Source organism: Barbus barbus, assembly GCF_936440315.1.
Source record: "Barbus barbus genome assembly, chromosome: 43".
Taxonomy (NCBI): domain Eukaryota; kingdom Metazoa; phylum Chordata; class Actinopteri; order Cypriniformes; family Cyprinidae; genus Barbus; species Barbus barbus.
In genome coordinates, this window is record NC_136721.1 from 15,866,994 (window position 1) to 15,884,547 (window position 17,554).

Sequence of the window (17,554 nt, forward strand, 5' to 3'; positions counted from 1 at the left end):
TTACTCCATTTTTGTTTAATCTTCTTTTTTTTTTTTAAACATGTTTTCATATTTCAAGTAATGTGCATGTTTTCACAATATGGATGTCAGCGTTGACATACAGCGTAATAAACAGAACATAAATCCCCTGAACTATTAATTATTATGGTACTTGTCTCCTAATTCGAGTCTTAAACTGTTCCCAGAGGCATCATGTTAATTGGCTTGTACAACTTCTGAGACAAAAAGGGGTCTTCAGGCGGTCATCTGTGTATTAAACCTTGAATAAATGACCACACTAATTAGCTTCTGTCATCAAGGTTATCTATTTTTACATGACACTAATAAAATAAACAGATTTAAATCCTAGCCAACACAGAAATCGCAATTAAATCTTCAAGCTTCGTTCCATCAAAATGATCAGACACCCAAGGGAAATTTGACCGATGACTGTAGCTGCTAAAAACTGATGACAAAAACAACTGTTATAATTATGATATCACATGGGTGGTTATTTCAATCATAGCAGGATTAATAGTCACTGCATTCAATAGTAAAAGCTTAGTCTGGGTCACAGAAAACATTGTTTACATAGCATAAACATTGAATGGCATGTTCTAAAACAGTTTATAAAATTATTAAAAGACAAAATGCAAATGTCAAGCAGAAATAAACTCAGACAATACACTAAAATAGTTTTGCACTATGTGAATTGCTTGCTTCATTCTTTAACTTCTTTCTTTTTCTTCAGCGATTTTGTTAAAAATTAGTCCATTGTTCTTTTACCTCACAGGTATTCAAAAAGTTAATCAAAATAAGTAATATCACATTATTGTTGTATAAACATGTTTAAAACATGTACACTGTAAACCCTAATAAGTTGAGAGTACTCAAATGATTTGAGGAAAGTGATTCCCTCAGTTTGTTTGAGTAATGGAAAATTGACAACTCGATTTATTGAGTTAACCAAATGTGGTCTCTTCATTGAATTAACTTAAATGTTTAAGTACAGATAACTTAAAAGGGCTAATAGACAAAACTTTCCAAATTTTCAGCTTATATATTCTTTACTTGCATTAAATAATTTATAAATCATTAAAACAAGTTGTTTTTTTCCCCAAATCAACCACTTTATTAGGCTTATACGGCATTTACATTTCATATAACAGTAAGCCCACATTTTTAAAAGACATGAACAAAATCATGAGCTCATTTTAACAGCAAACTCCTATTTTCATCTGTAAGATCACATTCAGTCATTTTTAAGACATGAACAAAATCATAAGCTCACATTTTTAGAAGACCTGAACTCAATTTTAACAGAAAAGGTATTTATAACTGCAAGCTCACATTTTTAAAAGATGCACAAACAACGAAATAGCTAATTTTTAAACAGTAAGCTCACATTTTTAAAAGACATGAACATGAGCTATTTTTTTGAACGGTAAACTGTTTTTAGATGTAAACCTATTATTTATCACATTTGAAAAGACACATTAACAACCAAATGGTAAGCTTATTTTTATCTAGACATTTTGTCACATTTTCAGAAGAGACAAAACTGTAAACTCATTTTTGGTTTGAGATTTTCCAGTTCCTTGTGCGTTATAAATACCATGGTATTAATCTGGACCTACCACAGTGTTTTGTACGGTAGGTTTGTCGTCATTCCACAGAATCGTGCAACAAATTTGAGTGTCCTGTCATTGAATGTGAACAAACTACATTCTCTGCAAGTAAAAGGTTAGAGAACAAGGAAAAAAGACAAGTTTCCACTTTGCTGGTAAAAGTCTTACTGACTGTTAACATTAAAATGTTTTTAATTTCCAATGTAAAGGTCTTTTTTTTTTTTTTTTTTAAATCTCAGCTGACAAGAAAAAGCACAAAACAGAAAGGGACCCCTCCATGCTGTATCTTAAGTGTTTTTTTTGTTTTTAAGAAAATGCACGTGCAGATCTTGTTTATCCATTTTAATGGAACAGCTGGTTAGCCAAGGATTGTATCTTAGGCTGCAGGTCTTTCTGCCCCATGGAAAGGAGAATGCGTTGAATAAATTCAAATGTGTACTTCAGTGATTTGGGTAATTTAAGTGCAACGCGTAAATTAGTCCAAACAGAAGGCACATTGATTCAGGAAGGTCATGTAGATTGTCCATCACCACTTTTCCCTCAATTACTATCCCAAATGAGGAGAGAGGCAAATGCAGAGAGTTGAGAGGCTGAAGAGTAGTCCCATCTTCAACTATTACAATCCCCACTGGAACGTCAAGATTCGAGCTGCGATCATCGGACATCTAGTGAAGATGAATAAACATTATCAAATTAAAGTTAATTCACATGGTTGCAAGCTCATGTTCATATTAACCTAAACGCATTTAACGTTATACCTTGTCTATCCGTATAAAATAAAACATTTTACAGACAATAAACCAAAACGTGCAGACGTGTTAAACGTTAACTTACCAGTGTAATCCATGGGCCTTCATAACTACTCCATCCCTGTCACGCCTGCTTCACAACCGCCTGCCTGCAAGTGCAGCTGGGGGAGGAAAACGGTTAACTTAGGCGGGAAATTCAAATGTTCTTACAGAAAATTAGAAACTCAGGCGTGTTTATAACTACAAAATAAAACCTTTTACAGACAATAAACCAAAATGTACAGGCGTGTTAAACATTAACTTACCAGCGTAATCCATGGGCCTTTATCACGACTCCATGCGTGTCCCCGCCTGCTTCATAATCGCCTGCAGCAAGTGCAGCTGGGGGAAGAAACCAAAAAATTTAAACGGGAAATTAAAATGTTCTTACAGAAAGTTAGTAACTCATGCGTGTTTATAACTACAAAATACTCCAAAAATAAAGCGGCAACCAAGCGAATTTTACACTTAAATATTTACCATTAACCTAACTTACCTGTGTAACGTCACTAATGAATCTTTCAGGACGACTCTCTTCCCACCTGCTTTACCGCCAGCGTACTTGTGCTGCTACTGGAGTGAAACGAAAAACGTAACATTAGAATAAGGTGTAAATCAATTAAGAAAAATGTATATGAGCGTTTAAATCTCTACTTACTAATTTAACTTTTGTCTTTCTTCTGTCAGATGGTTTCTGCTAGTGCCTCTGTCCTGCTGCTGCTTCATCAAAATTCAGCACGACAAAAAAATAAAAATTCCCGCCTTGTGTCATATAACTTATATGGACCAATCAGCGCGGTTGTCAAAGCAGAATTTCAAGCGCGACCAATCATTTTAAACAGAGACATGGTGAAACATTTAAATGAATTAAAATGTTGAGTTCAGAGAACTTAAAATATTAATTAAAACGTTTTTGCTGCCAAATGAGTAAGTTAAAGTTATATTAACTTAATTTCTTTATTAATGACAACAGTGGGGTTTACAGTGTAGGTGTAAAAGGTTTGGACAAGATTTGTATTTTTTAAAGAAAATTACTTTTATTCATCAAAGATACCTTCAATTTATCAAAATTGTATTTCAAATAATTCATCTCAAAGAATAGTACAGACCAATTATTATATCAAAGATTCCTTAAAAAAATGGTGGTGCTATGAATAACGTAAAACTACGGAAGTTCTAAGCGGCCATGCATTATTATAATTTTTCTGTCTTGTTTTCTCGTGATCACGAGTCACGACTTATTTTTCTTGTGATTTCGACATAACGAAAGTTGTTTTGTCGTTATCACGACTTAATTTTCTCTGTGTATTCGGCATGAGAAAACGCTATAGAAGCAGCATCATCGCAGCATCATGGATGATCATATTCGCTTTTACTTTGATCAGGGACTCACTCAAACTGAAATAGCTCTGTGTCTGTCAGTGATTGACGACTTACACATAAGTGTTCGACACTTGAGAAGGAGGCTGTCGGGTCTGCAACTTTATCGTCGAAGACAATATAGCGACCCTGATTTTCTCACGATAGCTACAATTATGTCGTGAGAAAACGGTTTTTACGTTGAGATCAACAACTTTCGTTATGCCGAGATAACGACAAAACAACTTCCGTTATGTCGAGATCACGAGAAAATTAAGTCGTGATCACAAGAAAACAAGACAGAAAAATTAGAATAATGCATGGCCGCTTAGAACTTCCTATAAAACAGCACCAAATGTGTTTTCAAAGCATAGCAGACACTGCTCCCATAAAACTGCATGAGCTGTGTGAAACTCCTATTAGGATGGAAAGGAAACATTCAGCTGTCTAGTTGAATAATAAATTACAGCTGAAATCACAGGCTAAACCATCACTGACATGTACTTTGCCTATATATGCTGAAACCGGTAATGATAGAAACGTTGTCAGAAGATGCTAGAAAAGAGCAGGCCGTTGAAACGTCTCCTCGGGAGAAAGGTCTTGCCCAGAGACTGATAAATGTTAATCACCTGACATTAGCAGCAAGAGACGGGTCACAGCAATCAACCTGGTGAATACACTGAAATGACAGGGAAGATAGGGCACTGAGTGCAAATGGAGAGAGTGTGAACAGGGTCAATATTCACTTAATTTCTTTGCAATAGCACGCTATAAAAACATTCTGTTAGTGTTAGCGGTTTGGTGTGTTATCTACTTCACTGTTTATTATAGGTGTCTCTGCAGCTAATTACAAAAGCCTCTTTGTGAGCATGGTTGGAAAACTTTCAATACCCTGCCCAGACTTTGGAAAAGCAATTAATGTGTTTGCTAATTGGATGCCTGTGCATGTGGGTCTTCTTAAATGCCTCTTTCTTCCCAAATCAACACTCATCTTCCCTCTGTGAACTGACGGTAATTGCTGACTTGAGCAGTAGGGGAGTCATCAGCTACTCTTGCTGTCAATATCTCTATTCAGCATGGAGTGAGTAAGTACAAGGTTAAAGCCAGACCCCCACAGTGGGCCGCATTAAACCTAAAACCTATAGGAAGAAAACTGTGTTTGATGGACTACTCGGTTCCAAGATGAGAATGACTTCAGCACATTTTATCTGTAACTGATTTGAATTTTCATCAGAAGTTAATTTTAGGATAGGAACTACAGGGTGCCAAAAATGCAAACAAATATTTAAAAAAAAAGTTTAATGACATTTTAACACGTTTAGTGCTAGGGAATGTTACAGCCTGTTCTTTATCAAAACACAACTAATCACAAACTGCTTCAATGTTTACCTCATTTAACATTCATCATGAGCTTTGTACAAACGCAGCAACTTTTATAATGTTTGGTTTCCAAACTCTAATCGATCCGTATTTCATCAAAACAGTGAATTTTAAAATAGTAACAGGTGCTAGAAATGTAAAGTTAATGACAAGTTTTATGTTGGAATATCTGGATACATCTTTACAAACAATATTTTTAAACCAACCAACCAATCACAATCTGCCCCAATGATTACCTCATTAAATGATCATGAGCTTTATACAGACACAGAAACGTGCGAGATGTTTTGTTTCCATCCTTTCAGTCTTTCCTTGGGGGAAACATTATTCAAAATCGAGTTGAGTGACGAAGACGCTATTATTTTTTTTTAAAGCCTATGCAAAACCACAGCGTTTGCAATGGTGCCACTATTTACACCTAAAAAACAAGTAGGCTAGGCTATAGTAATGATTGAGGTAATGTGGGTGTGAATCTGTATGTTGAGTATCTATAGGCTATGTAATGAAGGATTTTCCAGTGTTCACCGACCTTGCAAATATGTAATTTACATCCATATCAACAACACTAGGCTAAATCTTGTGCCGTTTGCAGCACTTTTTATACCAGCATGCCATCAATGGCGTGGGAAAATCTCAAGGCCTTGATTTATATCACTAGAGGGCACTGTCGCGCTTGTTGAGGTAAATGCAGTATAAGGTCCAATCACTCAATAACTACATTAAAACCTGCACCATCACTCTTATTATAATACAATTATAATAACTCACTACAATCGCATATAACCATTTGTAACATATACTTATAATACCTTCCATCTTTAGCATCAATGCACCTTCGTTTCGCAGGTTTTAGACATATTGATAAACACATTATAATAAACACATTTACAACAGGTGAACATGTTTTACAAGCACAGATCCTTGTTTGCGGTGCATGCATCAACAAGTACACATAGGTAGCAAACTATTCATATCAATTCAAATGGAGTTGGCTCTTGCATCTTATTTTATTGTAGCTCAGTTATATATTGTTATTGTTATTATTTTTGCTTTTTCGATTTTTCTGCCTCTTGTGTATATTGATGCTTTAACAATATTGCATGTTAAACAATCATGCAAATAAAGTACTTTGAAGTTTAAACTGAAATTCTTACACCGCCCTCCCAGTTTAGCAGCATTTGGCAGTCAGAGAGAGAGAGAGAGAGAGAGAGAGAGAGTATCATGACTCACTGTGCTTGTCGCTGCGGAACCCAAAGAGCAGAGAAAAGCACGAGGGGTATTCACTGTGGACTTCATGGATGAGAGAAAGGAGCATTTTCATAGTACAAAATGATTTTTGTTACTTATTTCTTCACATTGTTGAAGTTTATGGCTTGTTCTTCGGCGTCAAGTGACGGGTGATACACTCCGACCGACGGCTGGACTACAGTTTCATTTCTTAAAGTGTATTAATAAATGTGGAAGCCCGATTACCGTTTTAATAGTCTTTTTCTCTCTCTCTCTCTAAGTGAGGACTTATTTACATAAACGCTCCTAATTGTTTCTTAATCACAGATATTGTGTATTAAAAGTCACTTTATTTGTAACCCCTCGTGCTTTCTGGAATTACAGTGGATTTGACAGCATTGTGAAGCGTTGCCAAACCTCACAAGCGATCTTCAACTTTCCTCTGAGATTCTCCACACAGCTGTGCGGACTGAGGCTTATTTAGACGGATCACACATCCACGACCACCAGACTGCTTAACAAACACTTGTGGCGCGGAACTACAAATCTGTGACCTTTTATGGGATGACACTTCTATATTTTTAATGTTTGAGGTGCATGTCAGACACTTGAGAAGACATATAAAACCAACGAAACAGACTGTGGCTGTCAAGATGACAACGTTTAGAAACTGCACCGCGGGAGAGACTCATTTTGAGGTGCTTGGAGGGGGAAACATCTAACCGCTACCCTGTTTCTTGCTTATAAAGAAATGAAGGCTGCGTTTATCGTCCTGTAGACCTTAAGGAAGAATTGTCGGTGGAAAAACACCGACCCGTTCCCTTCTCCATCCCCGACCAACTTCAGAGGAACTGAAGATGCTGCGTCTCAGCCCAGCTGGGCTCATATTGTTCATGCTTTGCAGAGGTGAGTCTGTCAGAGCGCATCAGTAACAGGTGAAGATCTGCATGCTAGCTCTTTCACTTTCTATGCTAAATTCTTATGTATATGGTCGGTTCTTCATCACATAGTGGTTATTATGGTGCTACTTCATGGTGTGTGAATCAATATTATTATAGATTGCCAGAGGTGCTCTTGACATGTAATTGATGACCGGTTGTAAAGCAATTGAAGGTTGGTTCTGAATGGCCATGGTTAAATGTGCTGAATATACAATTAGCCTACCATATGGATTTTAAACTAGAAGAGTGGTGGAAACTAATGACACTACTTTGAAAATAAGAATAGCCTGCACTAAAACACTTCACAAATGCTTTGTAATCTGGCACATATCCATTTGTTTTACATTAGAGAGAGTCAATAAGTAGGCTATTCTTTGGATTTAAGCAGTTAATCACCTCATTTTGTTTCCAAACCTGTATGGCTTTTTTTTTTCTTCTTAAATAGAACACAGAAGATATTCAGATTTTTTTTTTTTTGTACAGTGAGAGTTAGCATTCTTCAAAATATCTTCTTTTGAGTTCTACAAAGGAAAGAATCTTATACAGGTTTGAAATGACATGAGGGTGCGTTAATGATAGCAATTTTTTAATAAATTCTGTCAACCAATGATTCCTCCTCAAACTGTTTCACGTTAACCTGTTCATATAGGCTTAGCATGTTCTCCTGGACTACTTATTAATGATGATAGTTATAAATAAATGGAAAACAGTGTAGTTGAGATGCCAGACAAATCACCATGTAAGCAGCTGTTTATATACACTTGCATCATGATTGACAGAATTAGATGAACTCACGCCTCCTGAACCTTTTAGAACTCCATTACTCTTCTAGAAGGGATGATTGAGGTCAAAAGGGCAGGGAAATGTCAGATATAATCACACATAAAATAGTTTATTGCATTCAGTGATAGGAAACATGAATTTCCTTGGACAACATCATTGCTTTGCTCCAAAAATAAAAGGGTGAATAATTTTTCTTGGAGAATGAATCACTCTAATTCTATTGAGTATGAATTTCCCGTGACATATACCCTCTGCGTTTTAGGCTTGATTTGTTTGGCACGCTGAACTGGCTTAACATCAACGCGGCACTGTGCTAACATCACTCAAATGCGCTTTAGGTTAGACACTCAGTCTTGTTCAGGTTACACAATGAAACAGAGAAGTATATAAAACAACTAGACATTGATGTCGAAAGAACAAGAGGGTTCACATCATTAATTTAGCAAACAGCACTTTGAGCCATCATGAGAAACTTTATGAGGATCATAACATGGAGACAAGGCCGTAAACATGGAATCTCGAGAAAGCTGTAGTACATTATAGTGATTGGTCCACTTTAGATCAATTCACGGTCATTAGATCCATTGGTGTGATTAAGCAATGATACAGAAAGCTAAAAATATTTTTTTTTTTAACGCATTAACTGACTAGGAACCTCACAGAGGCACCTGTTGTGGTGCCATTTGAAAGGCAGTGAGACGATGAAACAATAGTGGGTCCTCTGTGAGCCCATGCTGAAGTGCCAGCATCATTACCACGCACACTCACACAAACAACAAGACTATTAAGAGTGATTACAAGAGCTGTCTTTCTCTGTCTCACTGATCTTTGGCTATGAAGAGAGCGAGAGAGGGGCTGTAATCACCTCCCTCATAATTCAGGGTGGCTTCTAGCAACCATATGCTGCTTCCTGCTCGACATCAATAGAAATAAACTCAGGGATGGTGTTTTGTTGAACACGATCCAAACAAATAAATGTCAATATGACAACCTCGTCTCAAGGATGGCGATTTAAACCTCAAAAATGATTAGCCTAAGTATTATAATCATTGCTGTGAACGTCTGTGTTGATATATTGTTGGAGAAAAATCTTGACAGTCTTGACAACCTCTCATTTTGTTCTTCTTTATGTGTGTGATGCAAGCAAAATGAGATGGTAACTGGTGAGCAGTTTAAGGTAATATGCATTCGGAATACCATACTACTCGTACTATACTGTAATTAAGTAGATTTACAATAGACATTTCTCTTGCTTTGGCCGCCATCTTGGATTTTTTTTTGCTCTAAACTTGTCGTAATGCATTATGGAAGTGTACGGAGCCCCAGACATGACATGCAGGAAACAATATTTATATTGTGGCCACAAATTAATAATTTGTTTCCATGACTTACTAATATGTCAGCACGATTTACTAATTCGTTACCTCATTTTGGTGAAATCGTGTGTAAGTTTTACTCCATTACAGTAAAATGGAATCTCACAATGCACTGCAAGCTATGTGAAAAAATCTACCCAAAAATGGAACAAAATTCCAACCGAAACAAAATGAAAGAAATGTTGATTATGCAAAATGGTATATAAAGGTGTTGTCACATTTACTGTTGCTTGGGGAAATTTCCTGTGTGAAATCCAGTTATGTCAATAAGAATCTGCATATGAGTTTCATGTAAGGGTAAAAAAATTTCCTGCACAGATATTGCTTGTATCCAAGTTGGTTACCAGAAAGCTGCTTGCTTAGAAAGTGACTTCTGTGTGAGCGGTGCTGCATGCATTGCTATATTGACAGTAGACCCTTTTTTGTCTTTGAAATTTTGATGAATTTTCAAAAGTTCTATTTGTAGGGATTTTATCAGGTTCCATTTTAGTTAGAATGCTGCATTAGAAGGAAGCCACCTAGGTAGTAGGCAGCAAGGTTTCAGCAGGGGTTGCAGAAGAGAACTGTGCACCTTAATGTTTGATAGTGAGCCATTTCACTTTCATGCTGCCGGTTGGCTTTCTTGTGGCACTAAACAAGACATTACTATTCTAATCTCTGGAGATACAACAACAGCCATTTGTGAACACAATTTACAGTTTGCATCATATTACATCAGAGCTTATCTCTGGTCCTAACTTCCAATTTGTACAGAACGTTTGTGGCAACCTTGTAAAAAATATCTGCTTTCCTCCCAAACTCTCATGCGAATGAAAAAAACGACGACTTGCATCTGGCTGTGTAAAGTGGCAGAAAAACGCATACATTATCATGAAAGCCTGAGCAGACTCCCACCAGCTTGCTGTTAGCAGTGGGAGTATAGCACGTGCCTCCCCAGAATAAGGGCTGAGGGTGCTGGGCTCATGCAACTGAGCACACATCACTACTACAAGACAACATCAGAGCCAGACAGACGGGTGCTGCTCAGTGGGTGGTCTGGACACATTAGCTAACAGAGCATTAGTCAAACAACTCGCCTGCCATCTCACTCTCTTCCCAAACTCAGCCAGAAGGAGTGAGGGATCAGATCACACCTCTTTCTCCCCCTGACAGCTCCATTCTTTTTCTCTTCTCGCATGATTCTCGCTTCTATTTCCAAGTATCTTGTTGCTTTCACTGTGAGGGTCCTGGCGATCGTCATGCTGTGATGGGATGACAAACATCTCAGCAGCCTTAATCAAAGGGTGCATAATTTAATTCTCAGTCAGACAGCCCCAAGCAAAGGCATTAGGAAGGGAGTGAATTGTGCCCTCAAATTATGCATCTTAAAAAATAATATTAATCGAAAAGAATTTAGTATGAGAGTAAATCAATCAGTGAGCGCTTTAGGGTTCCTGTTAGAGTCACACAGGCGATGCTGAACTTTTAATGATTGTTCATCAATGAACAAAAAGAGTTTCTGAAATTAATAAACAGAATATATCTATGAGTCACTTAAATATCTTTGAGTCACAGCATGTAAAAAACCATTCGAATTGGATATTGTGTATCATTTACCTGTATATTATACTCATTATTATCACTATGCTGAATATACAGAAGTAGAATTAAAATGTAGTGATATTCAGATAACATTTTTTTTGGGGGGGGGGGGGGGGGGGGGGGTAATGTTAGCCTGACAAAGCCTTAAAGTTTGAAGGTTTTTGTCATGCATGGAGATTATAGATGATAGATTGATAGACAGATAAAGAACTCAGAGAAGAGCAGAGTGAGAAGTCAACATACATATCCACCTGTAATATATTATAGCTTGAAATGTTTTGCTAGATAAGATGCAAATGCAATGCATATAGTTTTCTTTTGGGAATTAAGCAAAGATATTTTCTCATCCTCAGTAAGAGGCTTATCAAAAAAATCTCTCCAATCAGACGATACATTTCAAAAGAAGAAACCACTTTTAAACTTATGCAGCAATTATATGTCTAGCCTCAGATGTCAAAAATATTGAATCTGACTAGTGCAAAGATAATAGTAAAACTAACATGTTTAAAAAATCTGAAAAATTCAAACCATCTAAGTTCTGTCAAGCCGTTTTCCAATTTTCAGCAACGTTGCCTTGGGGAAATGAATTGTTCCTAAAGCTTCTCCATTTTCAGCTGAAGAATTTAGATTTTTCTCTCTACAATCTCACAGATATATATATTTTAGAAGTCATTCACCCCCAAAATGGATAATCTTCTGCAAACTGAATTCAGGAATAAAATGTTTATACCCTTTTAGAAACATCAGTTGCTGTCGATGGTGATAATTTTGCAGTCCATTTCATATGGTAAGAGCAGCAGGAGTTTTTCAAAGCATATTGGACGCTTTCAGCTGAATTCTCACTCAATTTCTATATCCATTCAAATTTCACAAAACGCTCGATGTACAGAGCTATTTGATTCAGTTTTTTTTTTCAGCCCACCTTTAATTTGAGATCATCTCAGGACTCTTTTCAACATCTGCAAAATATAATAAGAAATAATTATACATCACACTGAATCCTGCATGCTCAAAGTTAATCACAGAAAGAAAAAAAAAAAGCTCTACATGAAAATATGTAGGCTTTAGGCAATTCCACTTTAGGCATTTTTACATTTTATTTTGCTTGTTAAAATGTACTTTAATTAGGATCACCATATGGAATAAATACATTTCACTCAACATTATAGGGAATTTTATTCAAAGTGTGTGTGTGTGTTTAATAGACTCTGCACTTTTAAAGTCTCGTTTGTTTTGAAACTGCAGCTAGAGATCTGAATTTATGATTCGACATGGATAAGTACAGTCCAGCAATTATCTTTACACCATTATCCTCTCTCTCCCGCTGCTTCCATAGTAAAGTTAACACTCAAGCCAGCAGGAGGGCTACACTCGTTGGGAAAACTTGCTGACCTCTGCTTCATTTACATTATTCGTTGCCAAATAACGGTCTGTGCTCCTCGATAAGATCATACTAGCTTCCCCTCCTCTCGTCTACCATCCTCTGCTCTGACCCTCCTCTTTGCCCTTCACCTCTCTCTCAGATTTAATTAACAGCGGTAAGCAGGGTTCACTTGGGTTCAGGCAACCTAAATCTAAATGGAAGCGAATTGCTTCTCTACTTCTGTGTTTCCTCCACCTTCTCCTCTTATATTGCAGCCCTCAGATAAAGCAACACCCTCCATACTCATCTCACATGGCACCAACTAGGCAATTACCTTTCCCAGCTGCTCCCCTCTGGTTCCTCCTGGTTAGTGTACCATGGTTCCTTTTTTAAAGTCAATCCCTACTCCGAAATAGCCCTCAATATGACCAGGAATTTGTTTCAGTGTTGGGAAACTACTTTAAAACTTTAGCTTGTCAAGCTTCTCCTAGTTGAGCTATAGTCATGCTACAGAAAGTAAAGAAGTCCAAACCCAAAGTAGCTAAAGTTATTTAAAATGTACAGATATGACATGATATACTGTAATCTATAATTTAATCAGAGCAGTATTTATACAGCATCTGAAAGCTGAATAAATAAGCTTTCCATTGATGTGTGGTTTGTTAGGATAGGACAATGTTTGAAAATCTGGAATCTGAGGGTGCATATATACAGTATTTATATATCAGCGCTGGGTAGATTATTTACAAATTGTAATACGTTACTGACTCCAAATTACATGACAAAAATTGTAGTCAGTATCGTAATCCATTGCATTGCACATTTTAGGTAATATAATCAGATTACTTTTAGATTACTTTTGACCTAATACGTTTATCACATTGATTTAAACAGGATAATCTTGTTCCATAATGATGTAAAAATACAAAGAGTGAGAAAATATATTCCTTACATTGTAATTAACAACATGAAGTGCATTAAACATTATATTACATCAAGGTTTCCCAAACTGGGTTTGTGAAGGAACTGCAGGGAGTTTGTGAGTTTAATGAAAGGCAAACATGTAATTAAATCATCAAAATGTAAAATTAAAATAAATTATTTTAAAATAACAATCAAAATAATTCCCTTACTAAAAAAGAAGAAATATTTTATGTTTACCTGCACGCCGTATGACCACCATTAACCAATGTCAGAGAACCGTGAACATGCAAATGTGATACTTAATTATTAAAATATTTATTTTAAAATCTCAGGGGTATTTAAAGTAGTCATTGATTATGATTTCACTTTTTTAACTTTAGTTAGTGTGTAATGTTGCTGTTTGAGCATGAACAACATCTGCAAAGATACGATGCTCAAAGTTCAATGCAAAGGGAGATATTGTCTTTTACAGAATTGCTGATTGACCCCCCCTTTCAAGTAAATATATTAGGTGAAAGAGGTTCAGATGATAAAAAAGTTTGAGAATGTCTGCAAATAAGAAATAATGAGAATTTGTGCATTTTAATGAGTTTGAAAGACAAAAGCCTTTCAATAATACATAATAATACAGGGTTAGATAACCTACTGAGTGATAATTCAAATAAAAATGAATGCGTTCATCAGTAGTTGATGTCATGTTGAAACACTTCTTACACCTGAAATGATTTTGTAAATCCATTGGTCAAATGCTGTGTTGCCATCTGACTAATGACTGATCTCTGTGGGAATGTCTACAAAACTGGACTTTCTGAGTATATAAGCGGACTATTTTAGAAAGGAAAATTTAAAAGATAAAAAAGAGGAATTAAAGAGAATCAACAAATGATGAATCATTTATTGCTATTGTGTGAATAATATGTAATCATGTAATCAATAAAAAAGTAACTGTAGTCTGATTACGAGTATATATATATATATATATATATATATATATATTCAAAATAGTAAATAAAAAAGATCATTTGAGTGCATTATATTTAAAAATTTTCATGCTTAATTCAACTAGCTGTTTCTTCGTAATTATTTGGTTTGTAACATTTAGTAGCAATTTCAGAGTAAAAGATCTTTATATGCCAATGTTTTCAGTACACACACACACACACACACACACACACACACACACTTCTTTTTGAACCTGTTCGTTTACTTAAACTTTCCAATTAAAATGATTTACTTAAACAAATAAAGCAAAGCAAGAGTTTTAAGAGAGTACAAGCTAATTAAGCTAAGTTAATTCAAAAACAGCTACTGTCACACTAAGTGAGTAAGCAAGGTTAGTAGCCTTACTCCCTTTAGTTAGCTACTGGCAAACACTGATTTATTCACTATTTCCCCAGTTCTTGCATTGCTATGAAGGGAAGGTTTCACGTCTGGCTCAAGTGAACCTATTAAGGTTTGATCCATCAAACTTTTCATCCACCCTGTGAAATTTTCCACCGTGGTATTTTCATTGCGCACCGTCTCTGTATTCAGACCACCTCATTAAACCCTACACTATCGCTGGAGAACCCTCAGAAGTATCACTAAGCATTGGGGCTGGTGCCGCCACTGGTCTGCTTTAAAGCGTAAAGATAAATCAGATTTTAAAAGGCCCACATGGAGAACCAGAGACCAGGCCAAAGCCAGTAGATTAAAATTGAGCTGTAAAATCACTTTGTTTCGCTGTGGGCTGCCGTGGGTTTTGACTCCACACAGTACATTTGCTGTAGGTAATTGGGCTCTCTCTGCCACTGTATGTAATCTCCATAAACACAGTGCTTTTTCCCCTCAGGAGGAAGGCGGGACATTTTGTTGTTGCCGACGGAGAGAAGGTGCCGTGTCTCTCTGCATGCTAACTGATGTGGAGGACAGCCTGCCTCGCGTGATTGCCTCTTGTCCTTGATTGTGCAGTATGAAGTGGCTTTTTGGCTTAATTGCTATACATTTAGCTTGTTTCTTCCTGCATTGAAGTCAAAAGCTTTAGTCCTGAAAGAAAAAGAGTAACTACAACATTCCTTGACTTCTCAGACTCCTGTGCGATTCCTTTCGCTCGTTTGCTGTGACTTGTACCTTACTGAAAATCACAATTGAAAAAATGATGAGATATATTCTGTTTAAGGGTCTCAAAACAGCTCTGCTTGTTCAAAGCAACAGGCAAATATGTTTCAGCATTGACAAGAAGAGCATTCAGCATGCCACAGAAAAAAGGCTGAACTGTATCTAAGCTTCCAACGATCTTACTACCTTTGCAAGGGAGAAATACTGAGTAAATTCCATTTGGAATAAATGGAAAGCTAAAAGCTATCATTTTTTACAAGATGTTGTTTTGAATTGAGACATTCAGCATGTCTAAGAATAACTAGGAACTAGAAAACAAGTTTAATTAAACATTATAACAACAACAACCTACATAATAAAGAAAGAGTTTAATGATATAGAGGGAGGTGTTAAGTTAAAAAGCCCAGCATAAAATCAGCAAAACAATGTTCACGGCTACAAGGAGAAAAAAACTGCACACAAACGTAATTGGTTCTCGAGCATGTTATGACCTTAGAAATGAAAAAGCAACTATAGGAAGATTATAAAGGTTTGATAATTCTAAATAAAACATATTCTTCAACACATAATAGGGTGTTTTCAATTCAACGGCTATTAAATTTGTGGAGTAATTGCTGCTTAGAATTCAATTTTGCCATCATTGGAATAAATTATATTTTAAATGGCACTAAAACAATTAATAATATTTCTCAATATTACTGTTTTACTGTATTTTTATCAAATAAATGCAACCGTGGTGAATATAAGAGACTTTTGTAAAAAAACATTTCCAATGCCAATGCCAATTTTTTTTATGGTAGGGTATTGTGAACTTGGAATACAGTCTAGGCTACAGAGTATTGAATATTTTTATGAGTAGCCTACCCTTGTCATTTTCTTTGTGAGAGTGAGCTATTTATGTTCACATTTTGTTCAGAATAATATCTCATCTTAGAACAGATGGTAATGCTCTCCTGCAACAGGTGGGTTCAGAAGTTCAAAATCAATCAGAGCACCTAATAAACATTCTCAAGCCAATAGTTATTTCATTAAGTCTCTTGCAGCACCATTTTCACTTTTTTTTTGTACTGAAATAAAAAAAGGTTTTTGGCCTTTTATGTTTTCTGGCCTTATATGTTTTCATTTTTATTTGAAAGAATGAATGAAAGAATAGATGAAAAACGCATTTGTCTGTGTTTCTCGCTGTCTCGAATCGCGCTCTCGCTCTCTCTCGAAACAGTATCTCTTCCGCTGCTCGGTACGCTTTCAACTTTCAACTACATTTTTTTTAGTCTTGAGCAAGAGACTGTACGACATTCACGTTACATGATTTGACCGATTTTTACGTAGAGAGTGTGACAGCGCACCGCATTTAAAGAAATGATTCATGTTTTCATAACCGCTGGTCAAATTCAAAAATGAAACTAAAATTAAAACTTTGAGAGCAAGGGGGCCCCCGAAACACGGCTTGCGTATTCTGCTTATTGGGAGAATCAGCTCTGAATTCAAGACCTGCACGTGCACCTCACTGGTATACAGAAATCTTCCGAGATAAACATTAGCATTACAGGCACTAAATGTACTATACATTACCATATTTTTAGACATATTGTTTGGAGTACCATGTAAATGAATAAGGTAATATATATTGAAGTACCATGGTTCATAACAATCATTGTACCAGTAGTATAAGCTACTTTTTGACAGGTTATTTATTAGAGATGCCTCTGATATGTGTAACATAATATAAAGAGTTCTTCAGATGATGTTCTCTTTATTTATTTATTGTTTTTGAACGTATTTGTACTTATTTTGTGTGTACTTTACATATAGTAAGTAGTACCTAACTTTGGTTAAGTTTATTGCTTTTATTGCTATGCCTGTTTGTGAATCCCATAGTATGCACTTTGCATACCTTCTCAGCATTCATGTTCAGGTAGATTTAAAACGCTTTCGATTTTTATACCCATACTTCTTGCAATTTCCTTATACCGTTAAATAGAGTGTACATTTACACTGCGGTGTACATTATAAATGTACACCGCAGTGTACATTTATAACACTGCGGTGCTTTTTATAGAGAAAACATATAGATTGACAATCAATAATCTTCATTTGTTGATTGTCTGATACACTACAGAAGAATTGA

The 17,554-nt window shown here is 36.1% G+C and overlaps 1 protein-coding gene and 1 long non-coding RNA gene across 2 annotated transcripts in view; one reads left to right on the forward strand and one right to left on the reverse strand.

The window, feature by feature from the left end:
* Nucleotides 1-1,094: 1,094 nt before the first annotated feature.
* LOC306862207 lies at nt 1,095-3,137 on the reverse strand. Its single transcript, XR_013783548.1, has 5 exons — nt 3,054-3,137; nt 2,892-2,968; nt 2,662-2,737; nt 2,442-2,517; nt 1,095-2,272 (listed from the first exon to the last, which is right to left on the reverse strand). It is a non-coding gene; the product is annotated as an uncharacterized lncRNA (long non-coding RNA).
* A 4,066-nt stretch (nt 3,138-7,203) lies between these two features.
* Nucleotides 7,204-17,554, forward strand: part of LOC306862311 (transmembrane protein 132C) — a 135,125-nt gene continuing 124,774 nt past the window's right edge. Inside the window, exon 1 of the mRNA XM_079405060.1 lies at nt 7,204-7,267. Coding sequence (XP_079261186.1) covers nt 7,219-7,267 — 49 coding nt within the window. The 5' untranslated portion in view covers nt 7,204-7,218. The remainder of the gene's footprint in view (nt 7,268-17,554) is intronic.